General features: G+C 43.5%; 1 protein-coding gene and 1 long non-coding RNA gene across 5 annotated transcripts in view; one reads left to right on the top strand and one right to left on the bottom strand.

Moving 5' to 3' along the window:
* LOC118378501 (G protein-coupled receptor kinase 6-like) overlaps window positions 1-23789 on the top strand; it is a 56327-nt gene extending 32538 nt beyond the window's left edge. The window contains exons 3-16 of one of the 2 annotated variants that reach the window (XM_052456984.1): window positions 176-288; window positions 1944-2021; window positions 2250-2350; window positions 2976-3068; window positions 7589-7652; window positions 8091-8231; window positions 10901-11091; window positions 11550-11587; window positions 13195-13284; window positions 13497-13705; window positions 14021-14158; window positions 14396-14533; window positions 17905-18039; window positions 19938-23789. In XM_052456984.1, coding sequence (XP_052312944.1) covers window positions 176-288; window positions 1944-2021; window positions 2250-2350; window positions 2976-3068; window positions 7589-7652; window positions 8091-8231; window positions 10901-11091; window positions 11550-11587; window positions 13195-13284; window positions 13497-13705; window positions 14021-14158; window positions 14396-14533; window positions 17905-18039; window positions 19938-19988 — 1580 coding nt within the window. In that variant the 3' untranslated portion in view covers window positions 19989-23789. The remainder of the gene's footprint in view (window positions 1-175; window positions 289-1943; window positions 2022-2249; window positions 2351-2975; window positions 3069-7588; window positions 7653-8090; window positions 8232-10900; window positions 11092-11549; window positions 11588-13194; window positions 13285-13496; window positions 13706-14020; window positions 14159-14395; window positions 14534-17904; window positions 18040-19937) is intronic. The other variant, XM_052456985.1, reaches the window with a different exon arrangement.
* LOC127906153 (uncharacterized) lies at window positions 14548-17017 on the bottom strand. Of its 3 annotated transcripts, none has more exons than XR_008060476.1 (4): window positions 16007-17017; window positions 15822-15932; window positions 15452-15710; window positions 14548-15155 (listed from the first exon to the last, which is right to left on the bottom strand). It is a non-coding gene; the product is annotated as an uncharacterized LOC127906153 (long non-coding RNA). The 3 variants fall into 3 exon arrangements; XR_008060477.1 differs by lacking the exon at window positions 14548-15155 and adding an exon at window positions 15315-15414; XR_008060475.1 differs by lacking the exons at window positions 14548-15155; window positions 15452-15710 and adding an exon at window positions 15166-15303 and having other exon boundaries at window positions 15785-15932.
* Window positions 23790-24216: the final 427 nt, after the last annotated feature.

Below are 24216 nucleotides of genomic sequence, written 5' to 3'. Positions count from 1 at the left end.
TGTTTACGTGCACAAATGCATTTGAGTAGGCGTGAGCACGTGTATTATGCACAGTATATATTTGTATACATCAGCCCGACTTGTAATGTGTGTTTTTGTGCTTGAGTGTTTTTATTCTACCCTGAGAGAGGCCCTCATTGACTCCCTCTCTGTCTTGTCTTGTGTCCTTCAACAGAGAAAGACTACATCAGTATTTGTGAGCGGCAGCCAATCGGACGCACGCTCTTTCGGCAGTTCTGTGAAACCCGGGCTGAGCTGAGACGTTGTGTCAAATTTCTGGACGCTGTGGTAAGAAAGACAGACAGGCAGGATTAAAACTCTTGTGTTTGTTTTTCCTCGAGATGCACATCTTCAGAAGGACTCTGAATTGGCTTATCTAGATGTATTAGGGGAAAGTGTAGGAGGGGAGAGAAGTGTAGGAGGGAAGGGAAGGGTAGAAGGATAGTAGGGGAGGGATGGGTAGGATGGGAGGGAAGGGTAGGAGAGGAGGGAAGGGTAGGAGAGGAGAGGAGGGTAGGGTAGGAGAGTAGAGGAGGGAAGGGAAGGGTAGGGTAGGAGGATAGTAGGGAAGGGTAGGAGAGGTGAGGAGGGATGGGTAAGGTAGGAGGGAAGGGTCAGAGGGGAGGTTAAGGGTTGAAGGGAAGGGTCGGAGGGGAGGTTAGTAGCTAATGGAATACAGGAACTCGTGACTTCTGGGAGAAAAGTAATTATACCACCCTCCGCTGCCCCTCCCCCTCATCTTCTTTCTCAGTGAATGTGCCCCGCGCTACGCTCTTGTGGAAGAATGTTTAGGTCACATTTGTGGTGTTCTTCCCACCAGTCACAGGGGGGGGGGGGGCAGGGGGGATCCCCCTCCTAATGGCTAATGGCTCAATTATAAACCTGAACTTCCTATTTCCACCCTGGCTGACCCCTGTGGCATTCTTCTAATATACTGTTCTGGAGCACACATATACACACATACACCACACTCATTCCTGCATGCACACATTCACACACACTCATTCCTGCATGCACACATTCACACACACTCAGTCATGACCGATCCACTTTACCTCCTTCCCTCTAACACATTATAACTGGCACACGTGTATGTTGATCTGAGGAGTGTTGTTGTAGCTAGATCCTCTCTGGTTTATTAACAAATGCAAAAGCCTACAAGTATAAAAAGGCTTAATAGGAGGATGCTACTAGCACAGTGAAAATAGTCAATGGAAGTAGAATGATGAATAGATGGCTGACTTTGTGAAATAAGAGATAGCAGACAGTCTTCTCCGACTTCATAAGTAGTGAGCACGTCCTTTTACTGCACAGTCTCCTTCCTGCCTCTCACAGAGCCTGGGCTACATGAGAGAGAGCAAATGAGATTTGAACCGTCTGAACTGTCACTAACCATTATGGACAAGTTGTGCTGCGAGTCCAGCGGACGCACTTTAAAGTGAGGCTCTTAGCGTACTGTAAATCATGCTGCTGGATGGAGGGTGGAGGGTGGCATGACACAAGGGCCTGATGCTGTTGTATTTGGGATTTAGGAATCAACAACCCAGAGAGAACTATGAATCAAAATGGTGGTTAGGAGTGGGACCCAGGTTCGTGACTCTGTAGAACTGTGCTGTAGTGTACTAGGGAGGGGAGGTACTTACAGTAGGCCTGGGTCGTGTTCAGTAGGCATGAAACCAAAACATTTTATGATGAAATAAACAATGTTCATATTGGTAATACCTCTTTCTATTCAAAAAGTATTTTTCTATTTCATGCCTACTACAGTGATTTGGTAACGTGGTTCTAGTACCATTAGAGGTTGTACAGAAAGTACTGTGATTGAAGGCTACTAGCTATAGTGGAAAAGGTAGAACTGACCTATTGGAGCAGATGTCACTGTACAGGTGTGTGCTTGTGCATCTGTTTGAATAATGTATGTTACTGTTTCTTCCCCCCACCAGGCAGAGTATGAGGTCAGTCCAGATGAGAAGAGGAGGGAGTGTGCTCAGGAGCTCCTAGACAAGTACTTCAGCCCAAAGGTACAGTAGAATAACCTATTCTCAGGCAATGAGTGATTTCATGTCAAATATTCAATAATGTTGATGTGTGGTTTCCCAGAACCAGACTAAACCTATTCCTGGATTAAAAATCACTTTCAATTGAGATACTCCATCGAGCATGCTTTTTAATCCAGGAGTGGGCTTAATCTGGGCCTATGATGTCATATATACGTCATTCATGTTGTATTGTGTTCCATCACCCTGTAGTCAGAGGATCACATTCCTGAGTTGGGGGAGGACATGGTGGGTCAGTTTACAGAGAGGCTGGAGCAGGAGCCCTGTAAAGAACTCTTCAATGAGTGCACCAGGTGAGTCTGTCTCTCAACACAGAAACACAGTAACAGAGAATACACTAACATATAATACTTACTCAGCATATGGGATGTATTCAAGATCAGAAAAAAGATAAAGATAACTTCTCCATTATTCAACAAAGGAAGTCAGTTAAGAATAAAGGGTAATTTTCAGTGAGTTTTCCTATAAACTTGTCTACTGCATTGTGCAACATCCTCTGAACAGTTGTCCACACTGGGCGTGTCAATAGCATGTTAAGGGTATGTGGCTGCTGATGAATATTGTTCTAATTAATCACCCTTAGCCACTTCAATCACCCGCCATTCCGCTCAGCATTGTTTCTATTTTTGAACATTCTCACAACTGTTCCAACAACACTACGACCCTGAACAGACCTTTTGTGTCATTGCTGCCTCTGGTTGTGGTTAATGAATGTTTAGATGTGAACTGATGTTTGGGGTATAGTAGTCAGAGAGATGGGCCCATGGCGTAGCAGCATGGTATATGTGTAGGGCATGGGGGTCTTCTTGACCATGTGACCTGACCAGGAAGAACTCTGGGCCTTAGGAGGGACCTCAGGCCTAGTTAGTGGGCTGTCTGTTTTCTGACTGCCTTCTGTCTCTCTGTCCTCTGTTTTAGACTGATCCATGACTACCTGAGTGTGGCTCCCTTCGCAGACTACATCGACAGCATGTACTATAACCGATTCCTGCAGTGGAAGTGGCTGGAGAGGTACAGACAGACAGACAGACAGACAGACAGACAGACAGACAGACAGGCAGGCAGGCAGGCAGGCAGGCAGGCAGGCAGGCAGGCAGGCAGGCAGGCAGACAGACAGACAGACAGACAGACAGACAGACAGACAGACAGACAGACTTAGAGAAAACCCCTACACAGCGCGAGTGATTAAATGTCACTGTTACTTCATACCGCCTCCATATACAGTGCCTTCAGAAAGTAGTCAGACCCCTTGACTTTTTCCACATTTTGTTATGTTAGTCTTATTCTAAAATTGACTAAATTGTTTTTTCCCCTCATCAATCTACACACAATACCCCAAAATGACAGAACAAAAACAGGTTTGTAGAATGTTTTTCTAATTTATATATATTTTTAAACAGAAATATCACATTTTCATAAGTATTCAGACCCTTTACTCAGTACTTTGTTGAAGCACCTTTGGCAGTGAGTCTTCTTGGGTATGACGCTACAAGCTTGGCACACCTGTATTTGGGGAGTTTCTCCCATTCTTCTCTGCAGATCCTCTCAAGCTTTTCAGGTTAGATGGGGAGTGTTTATGAACAGCTATTTTCAGGTCTCTCCAGAGATGGGGCGGCAGTTAACCCACTGTTCCTAGGCCGTCATTGAAAATAAGAATTTGTTCTTAACTGACTTGCCTAGTTAAATAAAAAATAAATAAAAAATGTTCGATCAGGTGCAAGTCCGAGCTCTGGCTGGGCCATTCAAGGACATTCAGAGACTTACCCCGAAGCCACTCCTGTGTTGTCTTGGCTGTGTGCTTAGGGTCCTTGTCCTGTTGGAAGGTTGACCTTCGCCCCAGTCTGAGGTCCTGAGTGCTCTGGAGCAGGTTTTCATCAAGGATCTCTCTGTACTTTGCTCCGTTCATCTTTCCCTCGATCCTGACTAGTCCCTGCCGCTGAAAAGCATTCCCACAGCGTGATGCTGCCACCACCATGCTTCACCGTGCCAGGTTTCCTCCAGATGTGATGCTTGGCATTCAGACCAAAGAGTTCAATCTTGGTTTCATCAGACCAGAGAATCTGTTTCTCATGGTCTGAGAGTCTTTAGGTGCCTTTTGGCAAACTCCAAGCGGGCCTTTCTACCATAAAGGCCTGATTGGTGGAGTGCTGCAGAGATGGTTATCATTCTGGAAGACTCTCCCATCTCCACAGAGTAACTCTATAGCTTTATCAGAGCTCCCTGACCAAGGCCCTTCTCCCCCGATTGCTCAGTTTGCCCATGCGGCCAGCTCTAGGAAGAGGCTTGGTTTTTGCTCCGAGATGCACTGTGGGACCTTATATGAACAGGTGTGAGCCTTTGCAAATCATGTCCAATCAATTTACCACAGGTGGACTCCAATCAAGTTCTAGAAATATCTCAAGGATGATAAATGGAAACAGGATGCACCTGAGCTCAATTTCGAGTCTCATAGCAAAGGGTCTGAATACTTATGTAAATAAGCTATTTCTGTTTTTGTTTTTTATATATTTGCAAACATTTCAAAAAACCTGTCGCTTTGTCATTGTGTGTAGATTCCACTCAATACGGAAGTGGTCAGATGATGCAGATTCTAAGCTACAGAACTGTTTTGCTAGCACAGACTGGAATATGTTCCAGACGACTGTGAGCAACTGGCAAGTGTCTTAAACCAGCATGTTTCAAGCAGATCACCATAGTCCCTGTGCCCAAGAACACTAAGGTAACCTGCCTAAAGGACTCCTGACCTGTAGCACTCACGTCTGTAGCCATGAAGTGCTTTCAAAGGCTGGTCATGGCTCACAACACCATTATCCCAGATACCCTAGACCCGCTCCAATTTGCATACCACCCCAACAGATCCACAGACGATGCAATCTGTATTGCACTCCACACTGCCCTTTCACACCTGGACAAAAGGAACACCTACGTGAGAATGCTTTTCATTGACTACAGCTCAGCGTTCAACATCATAGTGCCCTCAAAGCTCATCGCCAAGCTAAGGACCCTGGGACTAAACACCTCCTTCTGCAACTGGATCCTGGACTTCCTGACGGGCTGTCTCCAGGTGATAAGGGTAGGTAACAACAAATATACCACGCTGATCCTCAACATGGAGGCCCCTCAAGGGTTCGTGCTCAGTCCCCTCCTGTACTCCCTGTTCACCCATGACTGCATGGTCAAGCATGACTCCAACACCATCATTAAGTTTGCCGACAACACAACAGTGGTAGGCCTGTTCACGACAATGATGAAACAGCCTATAGGGAGGAGGTCAGAGACCTGGCAGTGTGGTGCCAGGATAACAACCTCTCCCTCAATGTGAACAAGACAAAGGAGATGATTGTGGACTACAGGAAAAGGAGGGCCGAGCACGCCCCCATTCTCATCGACGGGGCTGTTGTGGAGCAGGTTGAGAGCTTCAAGTTCCTTGGTTTCCACATCCCCAATTAATTATCATGGTCCACACACACCAAGACAGTTGTGAAGAGGGCATGACAATGCCTATTCCCCCTCGGGAGACTGAAACGATTTAGCATGGGTCCTCAGATCCTCAAACAGTTCTTCAGCTGCACCATCGAGAGCATCCTGACTGCATGCATCACCGCCTGATATGGCAACTGCTCGGCCTCCGACCGCAAGGCACTACAGAGGGTAGTGCGTACGGCCCAGTACATCGCTGGGGCCAAGCTTCCTGCCATCCAGGACCTCTATACCAGGTGGTGTCAAATTGCCAAAGACTCCAGCCACCCTAGTAATATACTGTTCTCTCTGCTACCGCATGGCAAGCGGTACCGGAGCGCCAAGTTGAGGTCCAAAAGACCTCTTAACAGCTTCTACCCCAAGCCATAAGACTCCTGAACGGCTAATCAAATGGCTGCCCGGATTATTAGCATTATTATTATTTTTTTTAATTACTTCTGTTTATTTTTGTAAATACTTTCTTAACACTTATTTTTCTTAAAACAACATTGTTGGTTAAGGGCTTGTAAGTAAGCATTTCACTGTAAGGTCTACTACACCTGTTGTATTCGGGGTATGTGACAAATAACATTTGATTTGCTGAGAAAATAATATTTAATCCATTTTAGAATAAGGCTGTAACGTAACAAAATGTGGAAAAAGTCAAGGGGTCTGAATACTTTCCGAAGGCACTGTACCCTCTACCACTTAGTGGGGCTGTGTCTTTTGTCACTCGGCTTAGTGTACAAAACATTAAGACATTTGTTGAGGCATGGACTCTACAAGGTGTCAAAAGCGTTCCATAGGGATGCTGGCCCATGTTGACGCCAATGCTTACCAATAACCGGGAGGTTAGTATGTCTTGGGGCTATGATCTTTGATCATGATATCCGTAATCATGGCAGTGTCCACATTAATGTCAAGTGTTGAGAAGCATATTCTATTCTTATTTACAATAAAAGTGACTCCAAAAATGACAGTACATTATTTACCATTCATTTCTATGGGGCACAAAATAATCAGAAACACAACCAAAACAAACTGCAAATGCATTCAGCAAGATTGTAGAGTCGCAACCTTTATGTAGTTATTGCGTGCTTGGAATATGGGAACAAATACTAAACTTTTGACTACTTTATTGATAAGAATCTTTATGGGTGTCAATAATTTTTAACCCAACTTTTGAGTAAGAAAAATATGACAAATTAAACCAAATCTATTTTTCTGAGCAATTTGTATTATTATAAAATATCATAACATCCCGATTGTTTTGAGCGTACAATATTGCTCAGTATTTCAATTATTTATTTTATACAGTCATTATTGCACATTCCAGTTTTGGTATTGTTCATATCCATACTCATGCGTGTCCTTTATGGGTCATTTAAAGACCTTTATCCCAGCAGGCCAATCATGCATGGGATGCAAATAAGTATTTTGGGGGAACAGATTTATTTATGTAAATACATGAGTCCTGGTCTCTATATTTAATACATTAGCAAACAGAACATGTCTCCAATCTCCAGCCTAGCAGAGGCAAGGCTTCTGCAATGGTCTTCCTATAGGAGGCATCGGTGTGACTAAGGAGATACGTTTATCTTTACTCTTTCATCACGGTGTGTATCCCAAATGGCACCCTATTCCCTTTTTATAGTGCACAACGTTTGACCAGGGCCCATAGGGCACTCGTCAAACGAAGTGCAGTATATAGGGAATAGTGTCCCATTTGGAATGCAACTTTTGACTCACAGTAAATAAGCCAACACTTTGTTAAAGCCTTAAGAAAGTAGTCCTATCTGGTCTTTGGTGTTGGGCCGAACTCAAGTCCATTTATAAGATAAGACAGAATGTATTAAACAAGAGGGTTTTATTCCCCTATTGCTGTCCTTTGACAGAATAGTGTTCTTAAAGCAAACCTTTTGTAAAAGTGGCTTACAAAGTCAAATGTGTATGTTCAGATGCATTGCTGCTGTACAGTCAATGTATGTCGATAAAGTTGAGCACATTTTCCCAGAAGGGACAATAAAGTTGTTGTTTTGTATTGTGTTGACCCTTTTTCTGTGTTCTCACAGGCAGCCAGTCACTAAGAACACATTCCGACAGTACAGGGTATTAGGGAAGGGAGGCTTCGGTGAGGTAAGGTCTGCCTCTGTCTCTATGTCTCCTTAACTAAAGCTTCCTTTCATTTAGAATTATATTTTACAAGTGGATAATAAGAAATAAAGATAGTGGTCTCTTATAATCTTCATCATCAGACCCTCAAGGGGATGAATTTATAAATGATCAACGAGGACCAACAAAGACCTCAGTGTGGATGTGATTTGATGGGCCCATTATCAACTGTGTCTTTGTGTGTTTTTGGGATACAAGCGCCATTAACTGGTGTCCTCTTGAGCTCTCCTCATGTGGAATGGCCTGAGCCATGGTCATGCCTCCATGGCAGTGTTTTTACTGGGAGAGAGTAGACATTGTGGTGTTCAACTATGAAAAACCTACAATATGCAGTTAACTTGCCTTCTCTATTTATCTTCTCCCCTCTCTCTCTGTCTCTCTTTCATCCACTTTTCATGTCAGGTGTGTGCGTGCCAGGTGCGAGCCACAGGGAAGATGTACGCATGTAAGAAGTTGGAGAAGAAGAGGATCAAGAAGAGGAAAGGAGAGTCCATGGCCTTGAATGAGAAGCAGATTCTAGAGAAAGTCAACAGTAGGTTTGTAGTAAGTATATGAGCTACCCACTTACCTCCTACTATGTGTCACATTATGTATAATATATGTACAGTTGAAGTCGGAAGTTTACATACTCTTAGGTTGAAGTCATTAAAACTCGTTGTTCAACCACTCCACAAATGTATGGTTAACAAACTATAGTTTTGGCAAGTCGGTTAGGACATCTACTTTGTGCATGACACAAGTAATTTTTCCAACAATTGTTTACAGACAGATTATTTCGCTTATAATTCACTGTATCACAATTCCAGTGGGTCAGAAGTTTACATACACTAAGTTAAATGTGCCTTTAAACAGCTTGGAAAATTTCAGAAAATTATGTCATGGCTTTAGAAGCTTCTGATAGGCTAATTGACATAATTTGAGTCAATTGGAGGTATACCTGTGGACGTATTTCAAGGCCTACCTTCAAACTCAGGGCCTCTTTGCTTGACATCATGGGAAAATCAAAAGAAATCAGCCAAGACATTAAAACTATTGTAGACCTCCACAAGTCTGGTTCATCCTTGCGAGCAATTTCCAAATGCCTGAAGGTACCATGTTCATCTGTACAAACAATTGTACGTAAGTATAAACACCATGGGACCACACAGCCGTCATACCACTCAGGAAGGAGACGCGTTCTGTCTCCTAGAGATAAACATACTTTGGTACGAAACGTGCAAATCAATCCCAGAACAACACCATAGAACCATGTGAAGATGCTGGAGGAAACAGGTACAAAAGTATCTATATCCACAGTAAAACGAGCCCTATATCGACATAACCTGAAAGCAAGGAAGAAGCCACTGCTCCAAAACCGCCATTAAAAAAAGCCAGACTACGGTTTGCAACTCCACATGGGGACAAAGATTCTACTTTTTGGAGAAATGTCCTCTGGTCTGATGAAAGAAAAATAGAACTGTTTGGCCATAATGACCATTGTTATGTTTGGAGGAAAAAGGGGGAGACTTGCAAGCCGAAGAACACCCCCAACCATGAAGCACAGGGGTGGCATCATCATGTTGTGGGGGTGCTTTGCTGTAGGAGGGACTGGTGCAGGTCTACAATTTTGCTTCTGGTGTCCTTTGACAGCTCTTTCGTCTTGGCCATAGTGGAGTTTGGAGTGTGACTGTTTGAGGTTGTGGACAGGTGTCTTTTATACTAATAACAAGTTCAAACAGTTGACAATGATCCCAAACACACCGCCCGGGCAACGAAGGAGTGGCTTCGTAAGAAGCATTTCAAGGTCCTGGAGTGGCCTAGCCAGTCTCCAGATCTCAACCCCATAGAAAATCTTTGGAGGGAGTTGAAAGTCTGTGTCGCCCAGCAACAGCCCCAAAACATCACTGCTCTAGAGGAGATATGCATGGAGGAATGGGCCAAAATACCAGCAACAGTGTGTGAAAACCTTGTGAAGACTTACAGAAAACGTTTGACCTCTGTCATTGCCAACAAAGGGTGTATAACAAAGTATTGAGATAAACTTTTGTTATTGACCAAATACATATTTTCCACCATAATTTGCCAATTCATTCATAAAAAAATCCTACAATGTGATTTTTCTGGCTTTGTTTTCTTCTCATTTTGTCTGTCATAGTAGAAGTGTACCTATGATGAAAATTACAGGCCTCTCTCATCTTTTTACGTGGGAGAACCTGCACAATTGGTGGCTGACTAAATACTTTTTTGCCCCACTGTATGTCCAAACTTTTGACTGGTACTGTATGTAATATACTCTGAGTGCACAAAACATTAAGAACACCTTCCTAATATTGAGTTGCTACCATACCCTGTTCAAAGGCACTTACAATATTTTGCCTTGCCCAGTCATCCTCTGGATGGCACACACACAATCCATGTCTCAATTGTCTCAAGGCTTAAAAATCTTTCTTTAACCTGTCTCCTCCCCTTCGTCTACACTGACTGAAGTAGATTTAACAAGTGACATCAATAAGGGATCATAGCTTTTCCCTGGATTCACCTGGTCAATCTGTCTTGGAAAGAGCAGCTGTTATTAATGTTTTGTATTGTAATTCAACTGAACTACATTCATATATGATGCACCACTTACTCATTTTTCCTTATATAGATGTCAAGTTGACTGACCTCAATGAATTCAACTGTCGACCACAACTAAACTGTTGACCGCAACTAAACTGTTGATCCAACTCAGCTTTTGACAGCAACATTAAAAATGTTGACCATTTGAGTCTAGATGGCTCTTCCAGACTACTGTCTAATAACTCAGATCATAATAATAATAAGAAGAAGAATAACACTATTAATTAAAAGATAACATCAGGGTTTGATTCAGTTGGGTTTGTTTTCATTTCAAGTAACCCCACACATAATTTCAACATATTTTAGTTGTCCAAAATAAATGGTCCAATGTGCTAGCCAAAAGTGGCACAAATGCTACTCTCCTTCTCCTACCTCATAGCTTTGTTAATTGTGTATGTTAGAAGTAGTATAAATATGATTTTCAAACTGGTCTCTTAGCCAAGTGTCCTATTCATTAGGGCACACCATAGCAGAATGAGAGAAACGTTTTGCAAAAAAAAACCACTTCTTATTGAACAAGTTCAGGTAATCCCCCCACATTTTAGTCAGTTTTGTTTTGTTTTCATCTGTTTGGTGCCTAATGCAGACGGCCATGTTGTCTGTGTGTCTTGAAGGTGAGTCTAGCATACGCGTATGAGACAAAGGACGCTCTGTGTCTAGTGCTGACTCTGATGAACGGGGGAGACCTCAAGTTCCACATCTATCACATGGGAGAGGCCGGCTTTGAGGAGAAGAGGGCTGTGTTCTACTCTGCAGAGCTGGCCTGTGGCCTGGAGGACCTGCACAGAGAGAGGATCGTCTACAGGTGAGGCTACACACAGGCACACTCACACACAGGAACAGACACACTCACACACAGGAACAGACACACACACACACAGAAATACACACACAAACACACACACACACACACACACACACACACACACACACACACACACAAGGCTGTTCTGATAGAATGGTTCAGCGGGTACTCGACTTCCTGCGTACAAGGCTACAGGAACTTTATGGAGCATATTTAGTGTTTACACAACTATCAGCTTATAAGAGTGGATGGAGAGAGAGATAGATAGGAGGGAGTGAGAGATTGGGAGAACGATAGATGGCAAGACGTTGGGAGAGAGAAAGAGAGACAAAGGAAGACAAAGAGCAGAGAGCTTTCAAAGTTTTGTAAATCTGTCTGTCAGCTGCTCACAAGGCTGATGGAAGAGAGAGAAGTTAGTTATTGGTTTTCTAACTCCTGGTATTGCTGTCTTTTTCCAGGGACCTGAAGCCTGAAAACATACTATTGGATGACCATGGTGAGTAAAGATAAAGATGGAAATAATATGAATGCCCACTATACAAGTAAATAAATGTTTTATGGACCATCCCTGGTCCTGGAGACCACCCCATGGTCCTGGAGACCATCCCTGGTCCTGGAGACCATCCCTGGTCCTGGGGAGCATCCCTGGTCCTGGAGACCACCCCATGGTCCTGGAGACCACCCCATGGTCCTGGAGACCATCCCTGGTCCTGGAGACCACCCCATGGTCCTGGAGACCATCCCTGGTCCTGGAGACCACCCCATGGTCCTGGAGACCACCCCATGGTCCTGAGACCATCCCTGGTCCTGGAGACCACCCCATGGTCCTGGAGACCATCCCTGGTCCTGGAGACCACCCCATGGTCCTGGAGACCACCCCATGGTCCTGGAGACCATCCCTGGTCCTGGAGACCACCCCATGGTCCTGGAGACCACCCCATGATCCTGGAGACCACCCCATGGTCCTGGAGACCATCCCTGGTCCTGGAGACCATCCCTGGTCCTGGAGACACCCCATGGTCCTGGAGACCACCCCATGGTCCTGGAGACCACCCCATGGTCCTGGAGACCACCCCATGGTCCTGGAGACCATCCCTGGTCCTGGAGACCACCCCATGGTCCTGGAGACCACCCCATGGTCCTGGAGACCACCCCATGGTCCTGGAGACCATCCCTGGTCCTGGAGACCACCCCATGGTCCTGGAGACCACCCCATGGTCCTGGAGACCATCCCTGGTCCTGGAGACCACCCCATGGTCCTGGAGACCATCCCTGGTCCTGGAGACCACCCCATGGTCCTGGAGACCACCCCATGGTCCTGGAGACCACCCCATGGTCCTGAAACAATGCTATTGGTCCAGCCGAGCACTACTTTAAAACACTTGATTAAACTAATCAAGTTCTTGATGATTAATTGAATAATATATCAGGTGTGTTAGTGATGGGCTGGAACAAAAGCCTACACACACTATAGCTCTCTGTAACCAGAGTTGGTACAGTAACTACTGCCTTACTGCATGTGTGAACCGAGGCTGTCGTTCTGTAATTCACCAATAGAGGGAGTACATTGTCTATCAAAAGACCTCTCTCAAGACCGGAGGGCTCCTGCTTTCTTCCAAGGTTGTCAGTGAAGCCTGCGGCCACTGAGTAGTGCTCTTTAGCAAACAACATAAGGTTTCCAAGGTACATGGCTTTCATAAGATCTGCTTTACTCCAGGATGCCCTGATATACATAGTCTGTGGTCCAGACTCCAGACTGGAGATAGCATGTTATATGACATATGGTTGAATGTCACAGCGTTGAGGTGTGTTATATGTAAGACCGTATGTCTTGTTTTGTTGCATCGTGATTGGCCATTTCCATTGATATGCATAATCTGTGGGGATAGCATGTCATATGACATAAGGTTAAGTGTCACAGCGTTGAGGTGTATTATGTAATGTGTCTGTGATACTGTATGTATGTTGTTTCATGTCATATTCGGAAATCTCGATTGAGATGCATCTTTTGTGGGGATCGCATGTGATATGTCATAAGGTGAACTGTTTCAGCATTAGGTGGTGGTGTACTGTAACAGTGCGTGTTGTGCCGTGTTCCTTTAGGTCATATCCGGATATCAGACCTGGGCTTGGCAGTCCACGTTCCCGAGGAAGAGACCATCAAGGGTCGGGTGGGCACTGTAGGGTACATGGGTAAGCACCATTCAACACCATTCAGCAAAAGATATTCAACACTTTTTTTCAAATACTGTTACTGTACTGTATAATGAACCGTACAAATGTAAATGGTACTTTCATTATCTGTAATCATGTCTCTGGGTGTACGTGTGTCTACGTGTGTATACACGTGCATGTGTGCCTGTGGGCCGATCATCCTAATGTGTGTGTGTGTCTGTGTGTGTCAGCTCCAGAGGTGGTGAAGAATGAGCGCTACACATTCAGCCCAGACTGGTGGGCGCTGGGCTGTCTGCTGTATGAGATGATCGAGGGCCAGTCTCCCTTCCAGCAGCGCAAGAAGAAGATCAAACGTGAGGACGTGGAGAGGCTGGTCAGAGACGTGGAGGAGGAGTACTCAGACAAGTTCTCAGAGGATGCCAAGTCCCTCTGCAAAATGGTACCTGACTACAGTACCTCCTCATATTGTCAACAACATAGGATCATGCTTTGTTGTCGGTTGGCACAGGCATTTGCTTTGCAAAATATATCTTTAGGGTAATAATTTATTTGTGAAGGCAGCGTCATGTTTTCAACAGATTTTCATTCATGACGTACATTTGTAATGTCATAAGCAAAGAAGGTTGTCTGTCATGATTTTAAAACTAACTCCAAACACATACAGCAGATCAGTGCATAATTCAACAGTATAGCAATATAACATATTTACTTTGTTGCTTAGTAACACTGCTGTCACTCTCATGTCTCTGCCCAGCTGCTGGCTAAAGAGCCCAGTGAGAGGCTGGGCTGCCAGGGGGAGGGGGCTACGGAGGTGAAGGCCCACCCCATCTTCCGATCCATCAACTTCAAGAGGCTGAAAGCTGGCAGGCTGAAGGCCCCCTTCACCCCTGATGTAAGGAAACATCATGGTAGTCTTCTCGTATAGGATGAACCAGCTGCCTCCACTTGTTGATGTTATGATGTTATAGTGTATGTGCACGGATGTGTTTATATGACATATGTCCTTATTAATCCCCTCGAGAGTAGTTAAGAAGGCATTGTCAGAGCACAAGCACATGATTATTATTACATAAATGTACAGTGCAACACAGGATGTTCAGCAGACATACATTGTTGTTTGCTTCCCCAGCCCCAGGCCATTTACTGTAAGGACGTGCTGGACATTGAGCAGTTCTCCACGGTCAAGGGGGTGGAGTTGGAGCCCAAAGATGACTCATTCTACTGTAAAGTGTCCACAGGCAGCGTGTCCATCCCCTGGCAAATGGAGGTCAGAGGTCACACAATAACACACGCACCAAAAGGAAGAAACCTGTACTCAATCTTTTCATCTATGAACCTGTTTCACATCACGTAACGTCCTGGACAAGTCAGTTAATTGTAACTTGTCTCATGCAATATGAAGACTCTCATATGCAGACGCTAGACACTATCCCCCAAGTATACAACCAAGCAATATTTAGGAAAGGCCCAATATAGAGGCACTAGGTCAAGCCGCAAAGACCCATATTTACTAAGGAGGTCAGAAAACATGTTTTTGTAGGCTAATGGGGTCGTAGTCCAGAGAATACTACTATCAGTGAAGCTGTTATTTACCTTGACATGTCCCTTTATCAGTGAAGCTGTTATTTACCCTGACATGTCCCTTTATCAGTGAAGCTGTCATTTACCCTGACATGTCCCTTTATCAGTGAAGCTGTTATTTACCCTGACATGTCCCTTTATCAGTGAAGCTGTTATTTACCCTGACATGTCCCTTTATCAGTGAAGCTGTCATTTACCCTGACATGTCCCTTTATCAGTGAAGCTGTTATTTACCCTGACATGTCCCTTTATCAGTGAAGCTGTTATTTACCCTGACATGTCCCTTTATCAGTGAAGCTGTTATTTACCTTGACATGTCCCTTTATCAGTGAAGCTGTTATTTACCCTGACATGTCCCTTTATCAGTGAAGCTGTTATTTACCCTGACATGTCCCTTTATCAGTGAAGCTGTCATTTACCCTGACATGTCCCTTTATCAGTGAAGCTGTTATTTACCTTGACATTTCCCTTTATCAGTGAAGCTGTCATTTACCCTGACATGTCCCTTTATCAGTGAAGCTGTTATTTACCCTGACATGTCCCTTTATCAGTGAAGCTGTTATTTACCTTGACATGTCCCTTTATCAGTGAAGCTGTTATTTACCCTGACATGTCCCTTTATCAGTGAAGCTGTCATTTACCCTGACATGTCCCTTTATCAGTGAAGCTGTTATTTACCCTGACATGTCCCTTTATCAGTGAAGCTGTTATTTACCCTGACATGTCCCTTTATCAGTGAAGCTGTCATTTACCCTGACATGTCCCTTTATCAGTGAAGCTGTTATTTACCCTGACATGTCCCTTTATCAGTGAAGCTGTTATTTACCCTGACATGTCCCTTTATCAGTGAAGCTGTTATTTACCTTGACATTTCCCTTTATCAGTGAAGCTGTTATTTACCCTGACATGTCCCTTTATCAGTGAAGCTGTTGTTTACCCTGACATGTCCCTTTATCAGTGAAGCTGTTATTTACCCTGACATGTCCCTTTATCAGTGAAGCTGTCATTTACCCTGACATGTCCCTTTATCAGTGAAGCTGTTATTTACCCTGACATGTCCCTTTATCAGTGAAGCTGTTATTTACCTTGACATGTCCCTTTATCAGTGAAGCTGTTATTTACCCTGACATGTCCCTTTATCAGTGAAGCTGTTATTTACCCTGACATGTCCCTTTATCAGTGAAGCTGTCATTTACCCTGACATGTCCCTTTATCAGTGAAGCTGTTATTTACCTTGACATTTCCCTTTATCAGTGAAGCTGTTATTTACCCTGACATGTCCCTTTATCAGTGAAGCTGTTATTTACCCTGACATGTCCCTTTATCAGTGAAGCTGTTATTTACCCTGACATGTCCCTTTATCAGTGAAGCTGTCATTTACCCTGACATGTCCCTTTATCAGTGAAGCTGTTATTTACCCTGACATGTCCCTTTATCAGTGAAGCTGTTATTTACCCTGACATGTCCCTTTATCAGTGAAGCTGTTATTTACCCTGACATGTCCCTTTATCAGTGAAGCTGTTATTTACCCTGACATGTCCCTTTATCAGTGAAGCTGTTATTTACCCTGACATGTCCCTTTATCGGTGAAGCTGTTATTTACCTTGACATGTCCCTTTATCAGTGAAGCTGTTATTTACCCTGACATGTCCCTTTATCAGTGAAGCTGTTATTTACCCTGACATGTCCCTTTATCAGTGAAGCTGTTATTTACCCTGACATGTCCCTTTATCAGTGAAGCTGTTATTTACCCTGACATGTCCCTTTATCATTGAAGCTGTTATTTACCTTGACATTTCCCTTTATCAGTGAAGCTGTTATTTACCTTGACGTGTCCCTTTATCAGTGAAGCTGTTATTTACCCTGACATGTCCCTTTATCAGTGAAGCTGTTATTTACCCTGACATGTCCCTTTATCAGTGAAGCTGTTATTTACCCTGACATGTCCCTTTATCAGTGAAGCTGTTATTTACCCTGACATGTCCCTTTATCAGTGAAGCTGTGATGTACCCTGACATGTCCCTTTATCAGTGAAGCTGTTATTTACCCTGACATGTCCCTTTATCAGTGAAGCTGTTATTTACCCTGACATGTCCCTTTATCAGTGAAGCTGTTATTTACCCTGACATGTCCCTTTATCAGTGAAGCTGTTATTTACCTTGACATGTCCCTTTATCAGTGAAGCTGTTATTTAACTTGACGTGTCCCTTTATCAGTGAAGCTGTTATTTACCCTGACATGTCCCTTTATCAGTGAAGCTGTTATTTACCCTGACATGTCCCTTTATCAGTGAAGCTGTTATTTACCCTGACATGTCCCTTTATCAGTGAAGCTGTTATTTACCTTGACATTTCCCTTTATCAGTGAAGCTGTTATTTACCTTGACATGTCCCTTTATCAGTGAAGCTGTTATTTACCTTGACGTGTCCCTTTATCAGTGAAGCTGTTATTTACCCTGACATGTCCCTTTATCAGTGAAGCTGTTATTTACCCTGACATGTCCCTTTATCAGTGAAGCTGTTATTTACCCTGACATGTCCCTTTATCAGTGAAGCTGTTATTTACCCTGACATGTCCCTTTATCAGTGAAGCTGTCATTTACCCTGACATGTCCCTTTATCAGTGGAGCTGTTATTTACCTTGACATGTCCCTTTATCAGTGAAGCTGTTATTTACCCTGACATGTCCCTTTATCAGTGAAGCTTTTATTTACCCTGACATGTCCCTTTTTCAGTGAAGCTGTTATTTACCCTGACATGTCCCTTTATCAGTGAAGATGTTATTTACCCTGACATGTCCCTTTATCAGTGAAGCTGTTATTTACCCTGACATGTCCCTTTATCAGTGAAGCTGTTATTTACCCTGACATGTCCCTTTATCAGTGAAGCTGTTATTTACCCTGACATGTCCCTTTATCAGTGAAGCTGTTATTTACCCTGACATGTCCCTTTATCAGTGAAGCTGTCATTTACCCTGACATGTCCCTTTATCAGTGAAGCTGTTAAACTATGGATTTGGGGTTTGAGGTTGTGATCAGATAGTTTTTTCTGGTTCCAGATGATTGAGTCCGAGTGCTTTCAGGAGCTCAACGTGTTTCATACGGATGGGACAGTTCCCCCGGACCTGGACTGGAGAGGACAGCCCTCGCCTGCTCCTAAACAGGGTCTGCTACAGAGGCTTTTTGGGAGACAGGTTAGATCCTCAACCTTATTAAAGCTAGAACATCAGCGTTGTGTGTGTCATCGATTCCACATTATATTGTATACTTGATTTGTTAGGTCTCTGTATGTTTTGGGCTGTAGGTGTATGGATTCTTATTGACTATGGGTATTTTTTGATAAACCAGAATGCACCTATTGTAGCACAATGTACTACATCGCCCATAATGCTCTGTGTAAGATATCACAACGAGCAGTATGGGTACTGTAGTACATCATATCAAATATAGCCCTTTTTACATCAGCAGATGTCACAAAGTGCTTATACAGAAAACCAACCTAAAACCCCAAACAGCAAGCAATGCAGATATAGAAGCACAGTGGCTCGGAAAAACTCACTAGAAAGGCAGGAACCTAGGAGGAAACCAAGCTCTGAGAGGAACCAGGCTCTGTGGGGTGGCCAGTCCTCTTCTGGCTGTGCCGGGTGGAGATTATAAGAGTACATGGCCATTAAGGCCAGATTGTTCTTCAAGACGTTCAAACATTCATAGATGACCAGCAGGGTCAAATAATAATCACAGTGGTTGTGGAGGGTGCAACAGCTCAGCACCTCAGGAGTATATGTCAGTTGGGGTGGAGGGGGCAGCAGAAGAGAAGAGGGACAGAGCGTACATACATTCACACAGGACACCAGATAAGACAGGAGCATTTCACCAAATAGGACAGACTGACCCTAGCCCCCTGGCACATAGATTATTGCAGCATTGATACTGGAGGCTGTCACTGTGTCCCTGTCCGAAGAGACCTTCCAACCAGGCAGGATATAACCCCACCAACTTTGCCAAAGCACAGCCCCCACACCAATAGAGGGATATCAACAGATCACCAACTTATTCCCCTGAGACAAGGCTGAGAATAGCCCACGAAGATCTCCACAACCGCACGAGCCCGAGGGGGCGCAAAACCCGACGGGAAGATCACGTCAGTGACTCAACCACTCAAGTCGAGTATAGCGAAAAAAGCCTGGCACGACGTGATGCACCCCTCCTAGGGACGGCATGGAAGAGCACTTGTAAACCAGTGACGCAGCCCCCGAAATAGGTCAGAGGCAGAGAATCCCAGTGGAGAGAGGGGAGCTGGCAAGGCAGAGACAGCAGGGCGGTTCGTCACTCCAGAGCCTTGCCGTTCACCTTTGCACACCTGGGACAGATTACACTCAATCATATGACCCACTGAAGAGATGAGTATTCAGTAAAGACTGAAAGGTCGAGAACGAGTCTCGGTCTCACATGGATAGGCAGATCATTCCATAACAATTGAGCTCTATAGGAGAAAACCCTGCCTTCAGCAGTTTGCTTAGAAATCCTAGGGACAATGAGGCCTGCGTCTTGTGACCGTAGCGTACGTGTAGGTATGTATGGCAGGACCAAATTGGAGAGATGGGTAGGAGCCAGTCCATGTAAAGCTTTGTAGGTTAGCAGTAAAACCTTGAAATCAGCCCTTGCCTTAACAGGAAGCCAGTGTGGAGAAGCTAGCACTCGAGTATTATGAGCTAATGTGTGGTTCTAGTCAAGATTCTAGTATCTGTGTTTTGCACTAACTGAAGTTTATTTAGTGCTTTATCCGGGTAGCCCGGAGAGTAGAGCATTGCAGTAGTCTAACCTATAAGTGACAGAAGCATGGCTTAGCTTATCTGCATTATTTTTGGACAAAAAGTTTCAGATTTTTGCAATGTTAGAAATATGGAAATATTCTTAATATGTTCGTCAAGAGTGATCAGGGTCCAGAGTAACAGTTTTATTTGAGACGACTGTACAACCATCGAGATGAATTGTCAGATCATGCGCCTGAAGCTTACATTATGGTATGTCTCCTCATAAACTTATCTTTGGGCCTCCTGATAATTGCCTGCTCTCTGTTGCCCTCTGTCAGGACTGCTGTGGAAACTGCAGCGACAGTGATGATGAGCCCACCAGGCTGTGACTGAGCACCCTTATCCCAGCCTCACCGAGGATCTCATTTGTTTACAAATTTTGCACATTTGTATTTTTAAGATAGTTCTATATAAATATTGGCATGTATATTTTCAATATATAGCCATAAAGTCCATGTTATTTAAAAGTAATCATGATTCAGAATCCGTCCACATTTTCATGCATGGCAACAACAGCTGTGACCATACTGTCACCCCCACATCTCATTTGTTGATGTCGTTCTCAGCCGATATCACAAGCCTCTTTTCTTTTTCTTTCTCCTTTTCTTTGTCTTGTAAAAAGTGGGCTCAGATTGCGAACCATTTTTATTTTATTTGAAATGTATATTCAAAATATATATTATTAATATTTACTTTGTGCAATTCTAGACAATCAAATTCGGATATTTGTGTGAAGCGTAGGCTTAAAAGGAAATTGAAGACTGAGGTGAACTCTTAGTAGGAGGTGATATGTACATTTTAGCGTTCTATCTAGAGACATTTGATGTATGCCAAATAGATATGACTGAACGATGCATATGTAAGTGCACAAGTGCAAAGAAGTGTACCATATATGTGACCCCTAAAGTCCTAAATGTGTCTTCCTAAGAATCTGGGTTTAGGGAAAAAGCATGTTAGTTCCCAACCACATTATGAGCTAGAGAAGGGACTTTTCTAAAAACACCCTGCGTTATAGTACAGTAATTCAATTGCCAAAAGGGACCTTTTCGTTACACGTGGATAGCCGAGAATGGCCTTGGAGTTTCCTCTACCATGGCATCCTCTAGATTGCTACACTTTTGTCACAGAGCTCCTGAGTTTAATTTAGCGGTGCACTTATGACCAAACTGGTTTGTTTTAATCTTCAAAATATTTGAATAATTAAGTCCTTCCCATTCAAGGTGCTTCAGACCATGCTGCCTCTCTCTCTCTCTCTCTCTCTTGTCTCCTCTGCCGCTGTTGTACCTCATGTGTTCCTTTGCCATGCTGATGTGTGTCTGTGCATTATGTCACTCAGTGGGATTCTCCTTGTGGATGTGGGACTATAATAGGACTGAGCTCCCTGACAGACTATGGTATCCCCCGCTGAACCCTCCTGACCAGAGACTCTATCAGACTGAGGAAGAGGGGTCAAAGGGGAAGGGAGAGGTTACGGAGAGGTTAAGCCATCTCCATGGAAACCTCGGCACTCCCAACGGAAGTGAAAGAGACTTCCAAAACTCCTCTTACCATCCCCATCTCTCATTGAAATGTTGTTTTATTGTGTGTGATTCTCAGATGAACTTGCCTACATTCCAGTCAATACCGTACTGTACTGTGTAAAGTTATGCTACTTTTGTTTATTTAGTAATATGACTTTTTTTAACCGGTGTAAAGTTAAAACCACAACAACAACAACAGCTCCACCGTGATACTAGGGCAGGACTTCTAGTCAGATTATTATGACTTTTCTTTACAATGTGCTCCTGAGTCAGGCTTACACATTGAGAGAGGAGGCAGGGCCTCTCTGTCTGTCTGCATCCATGTCACACCTCTGACACTTTCTTCTTGCAATGCACTGATGTTTTGTGTGTGTCCATATTTTACCATAACCACTAGACCAGTGTTTCACAAACTCTGTCCTGGGGACCAGCGGGGTTACATGTTTTGTTTTTTGCTCTAGCATTACACAGCTGATTCAAATAATCCAAGCTTGATGATTCGTTGATTATTTGAATTAGCTGTGTCGTGTAAGGGCAAAAACCCATAGGAGAATGCCTTGGGATCCCCAGGACCTAGTTTGAGAAACCCTGTACTAGGCTCTGTCCTGGTCATGATGAGTGAACATGCTACTGTACAAGGGAGTTCTTGGAACGTTCTCGGAACATCAGGAGGATGTCTAAATCTCTGTTAGTATTCCAAGCCCAACAGGAGAGCACAAAGCAACAGGTTTTGACAGTGGGTATGAGAACAGTTCAATTTACCAAACATATACTTGATTTTTAACTCTGTAAAGAATGGAATAGACCCACTGGGCAATAACTGAATTCAACAACAACAAAGAAATCTATGTGATGACGTTGAATCACCGTGGAAACTGATTGGATTTGCAAGAAGTCAGCAACGTCAGGGAATTCAGTATTTTTTTCACCCAACTTTTAATCTAAATCCAATGACATGGTGACATTTTTTGTTGATTTTTCATTGAATTCATGTTATTTGACAACTCAATCAAATGTAAATCAAAACAAGGCAACAGTAAACATGTCCCCACTAATGATGCTGCACCCCCTTGGGCCAATTAGGAACAACAATTCAAGCTCAAACGGGACAGGAGATATGCTTGTTCAAAGTTTGGAATGTCAGTTAAATACTATAGTGCTGTTCCCTATGTGAAAAGACTATCTGTGAAGTGAAAATGGCAGTTAACGTCTGTTAGTGCCAGACAGTCAAGTCATGGCCTTGTCCAGTTCGTGTGTCACATACCTTACTTTGACTTCAAAGGGTTCAGGGACATTTACTTACGCTTTTAATATTTATCTGTGTGTTTGTTATATTGTGTTACACACCTTCTGTGATTCTACAAGCCTTTCTGGTGAGCTACAGCAGCTGTAAAAAGCTATTTGGTGCACCATGTGCTGAACTGAAATGCTAGGCTATGCTAATGCTAGGCAGTAAAACTGGTTGTGTCTTTAGTAAGGTGCTTCCTTCCTAACATTATCCTGCCATATTTATCTACCTGTACAATAGTTCTACATTTTATTTCAGTTATTTACCTATGTGTTCGCTTCCAAACTGCTTTCAGTGTTCTGTGTTCTGTAAATGTTTTTGGTGTGTTGCCATACGCTTGACATTTTGCCAACTATGTTCAAACTGCACTAAGCCCTCACACCTTGGAGGCACACTTTGTGTTACACTTCACTTGGAGAACATGTTTGAGTATGAGGTCGAGGGGGGAAAAAGTATCTGAAAGTCCATACAGTGGGGCAAAAAAGTAGTCAGCCACCAATTGTGCAAGTTCTCCCACTTAAAAAGATGAGAGAGGCCTGTAATTTTCATCATAGATACACTTCAACTATGACAGACATACTTATTTTCCACCATAATTTGTAAATAAATTCATTAAAAATCCTATAATGTGATTTTCTTGATTTACTTTTCTCATTTTGTCTGTCATACTTGAAGTGTACCTATGATGACAGGCCTCTCTGCTCTTTTTAAGTGGGAGAACTTGCACAATTGGTGGCTGACTAAATACTTTTTTGCCCCACTGTGTATCCTTTGAATACCATATTAAATCAAGCACTTAGTATTCTTTGTCTGATCTATTGTATCTAAGTCCACTTCCCCACTTTTGTTACGTTGCATGTGTGATACCTCCCTGAGCTCAGGAAGGTTGGAGACTTATTCGTGTTAACTTCCTCTGACTCCATTGCCTTCCCACACTGTCTGCAAGACCAAATGTCGTACTGTGTGTCACTAGAGACCAGTACGTAGGTCTCTGTTGTCCTACTGTGTTTACATGCCAAAAGGAAGCAACCGAGAGGATAATGATGATGATCAAGATCATATGTTGATAATGATGAAAGTGGACTCGTTGACGATAATAATGAGGAAGATGTGAACATGTGCCATGTACATGCTATGTATCACTCTGATGTGATGTTTGTTTGAGCTCTTTTGTTCACTCTCTCTTTCCGTTCTATCAACTCGTACTGTCTGCCTCTAACCTGTCTCCGTAGGTGCCTGTGAAAATGTACATTAGTCATGGCCAGTCAAACTGGACCTCCATGTAACAAAGTATTTTACTTCAATAAAACGTTTTTTGTTTAGCTTTGGCGTGTCTTGTGTAATTCAATCTTGCAAACCAACACAAATATTAATCCAACATGCAACAATTTCAACGATTTTACTCAGTTACAGTTCATATAAGGAAATCAGTCAATACAAATACATTCATTAGGCCCTAATCTATGGATTTCACATGACTGGGCAGGGGTGCAATCATGGCTGGACCTGGCTCCCCAGTGGGAGTGCATAGGCCCACACACTGGTGAACCAGGTCCAGCCATTCAGAATACATTTTTCCCTACATTATTACAGACAGGCATTCCTGCAGTCAGCATGCCAATTGCATGCTTCCTCAAAACTTCAGACATCTGAGGCACTGTTGTATGACAAAACAGCACATTGTAGAGTGGCCTTTTATTGTCCCCAGTACAAGGTGCACCTGTGTAATGATCATGCTGTTTAATCAGC

Source organism: Oncorhynchus keta, chromosome 11 (genome assembly GCF_023373465.1).
Source record: "Oncorhynchus keta strain PuntledgeMale-10-30-2019 chromosome 11, Oket_V2, whole genome shotgun sequence".
NCBI lineage: Eukaryota > Metazoa > Chordata > Actinopteri > Salmoniformes > Salmonidae > Oncorhynchus > Oncorhynchus keta.
Note: the sequence above shows the minus strand (reverse complement) of the source record. Positions and strands in the feature narration are given on the sequence as shown.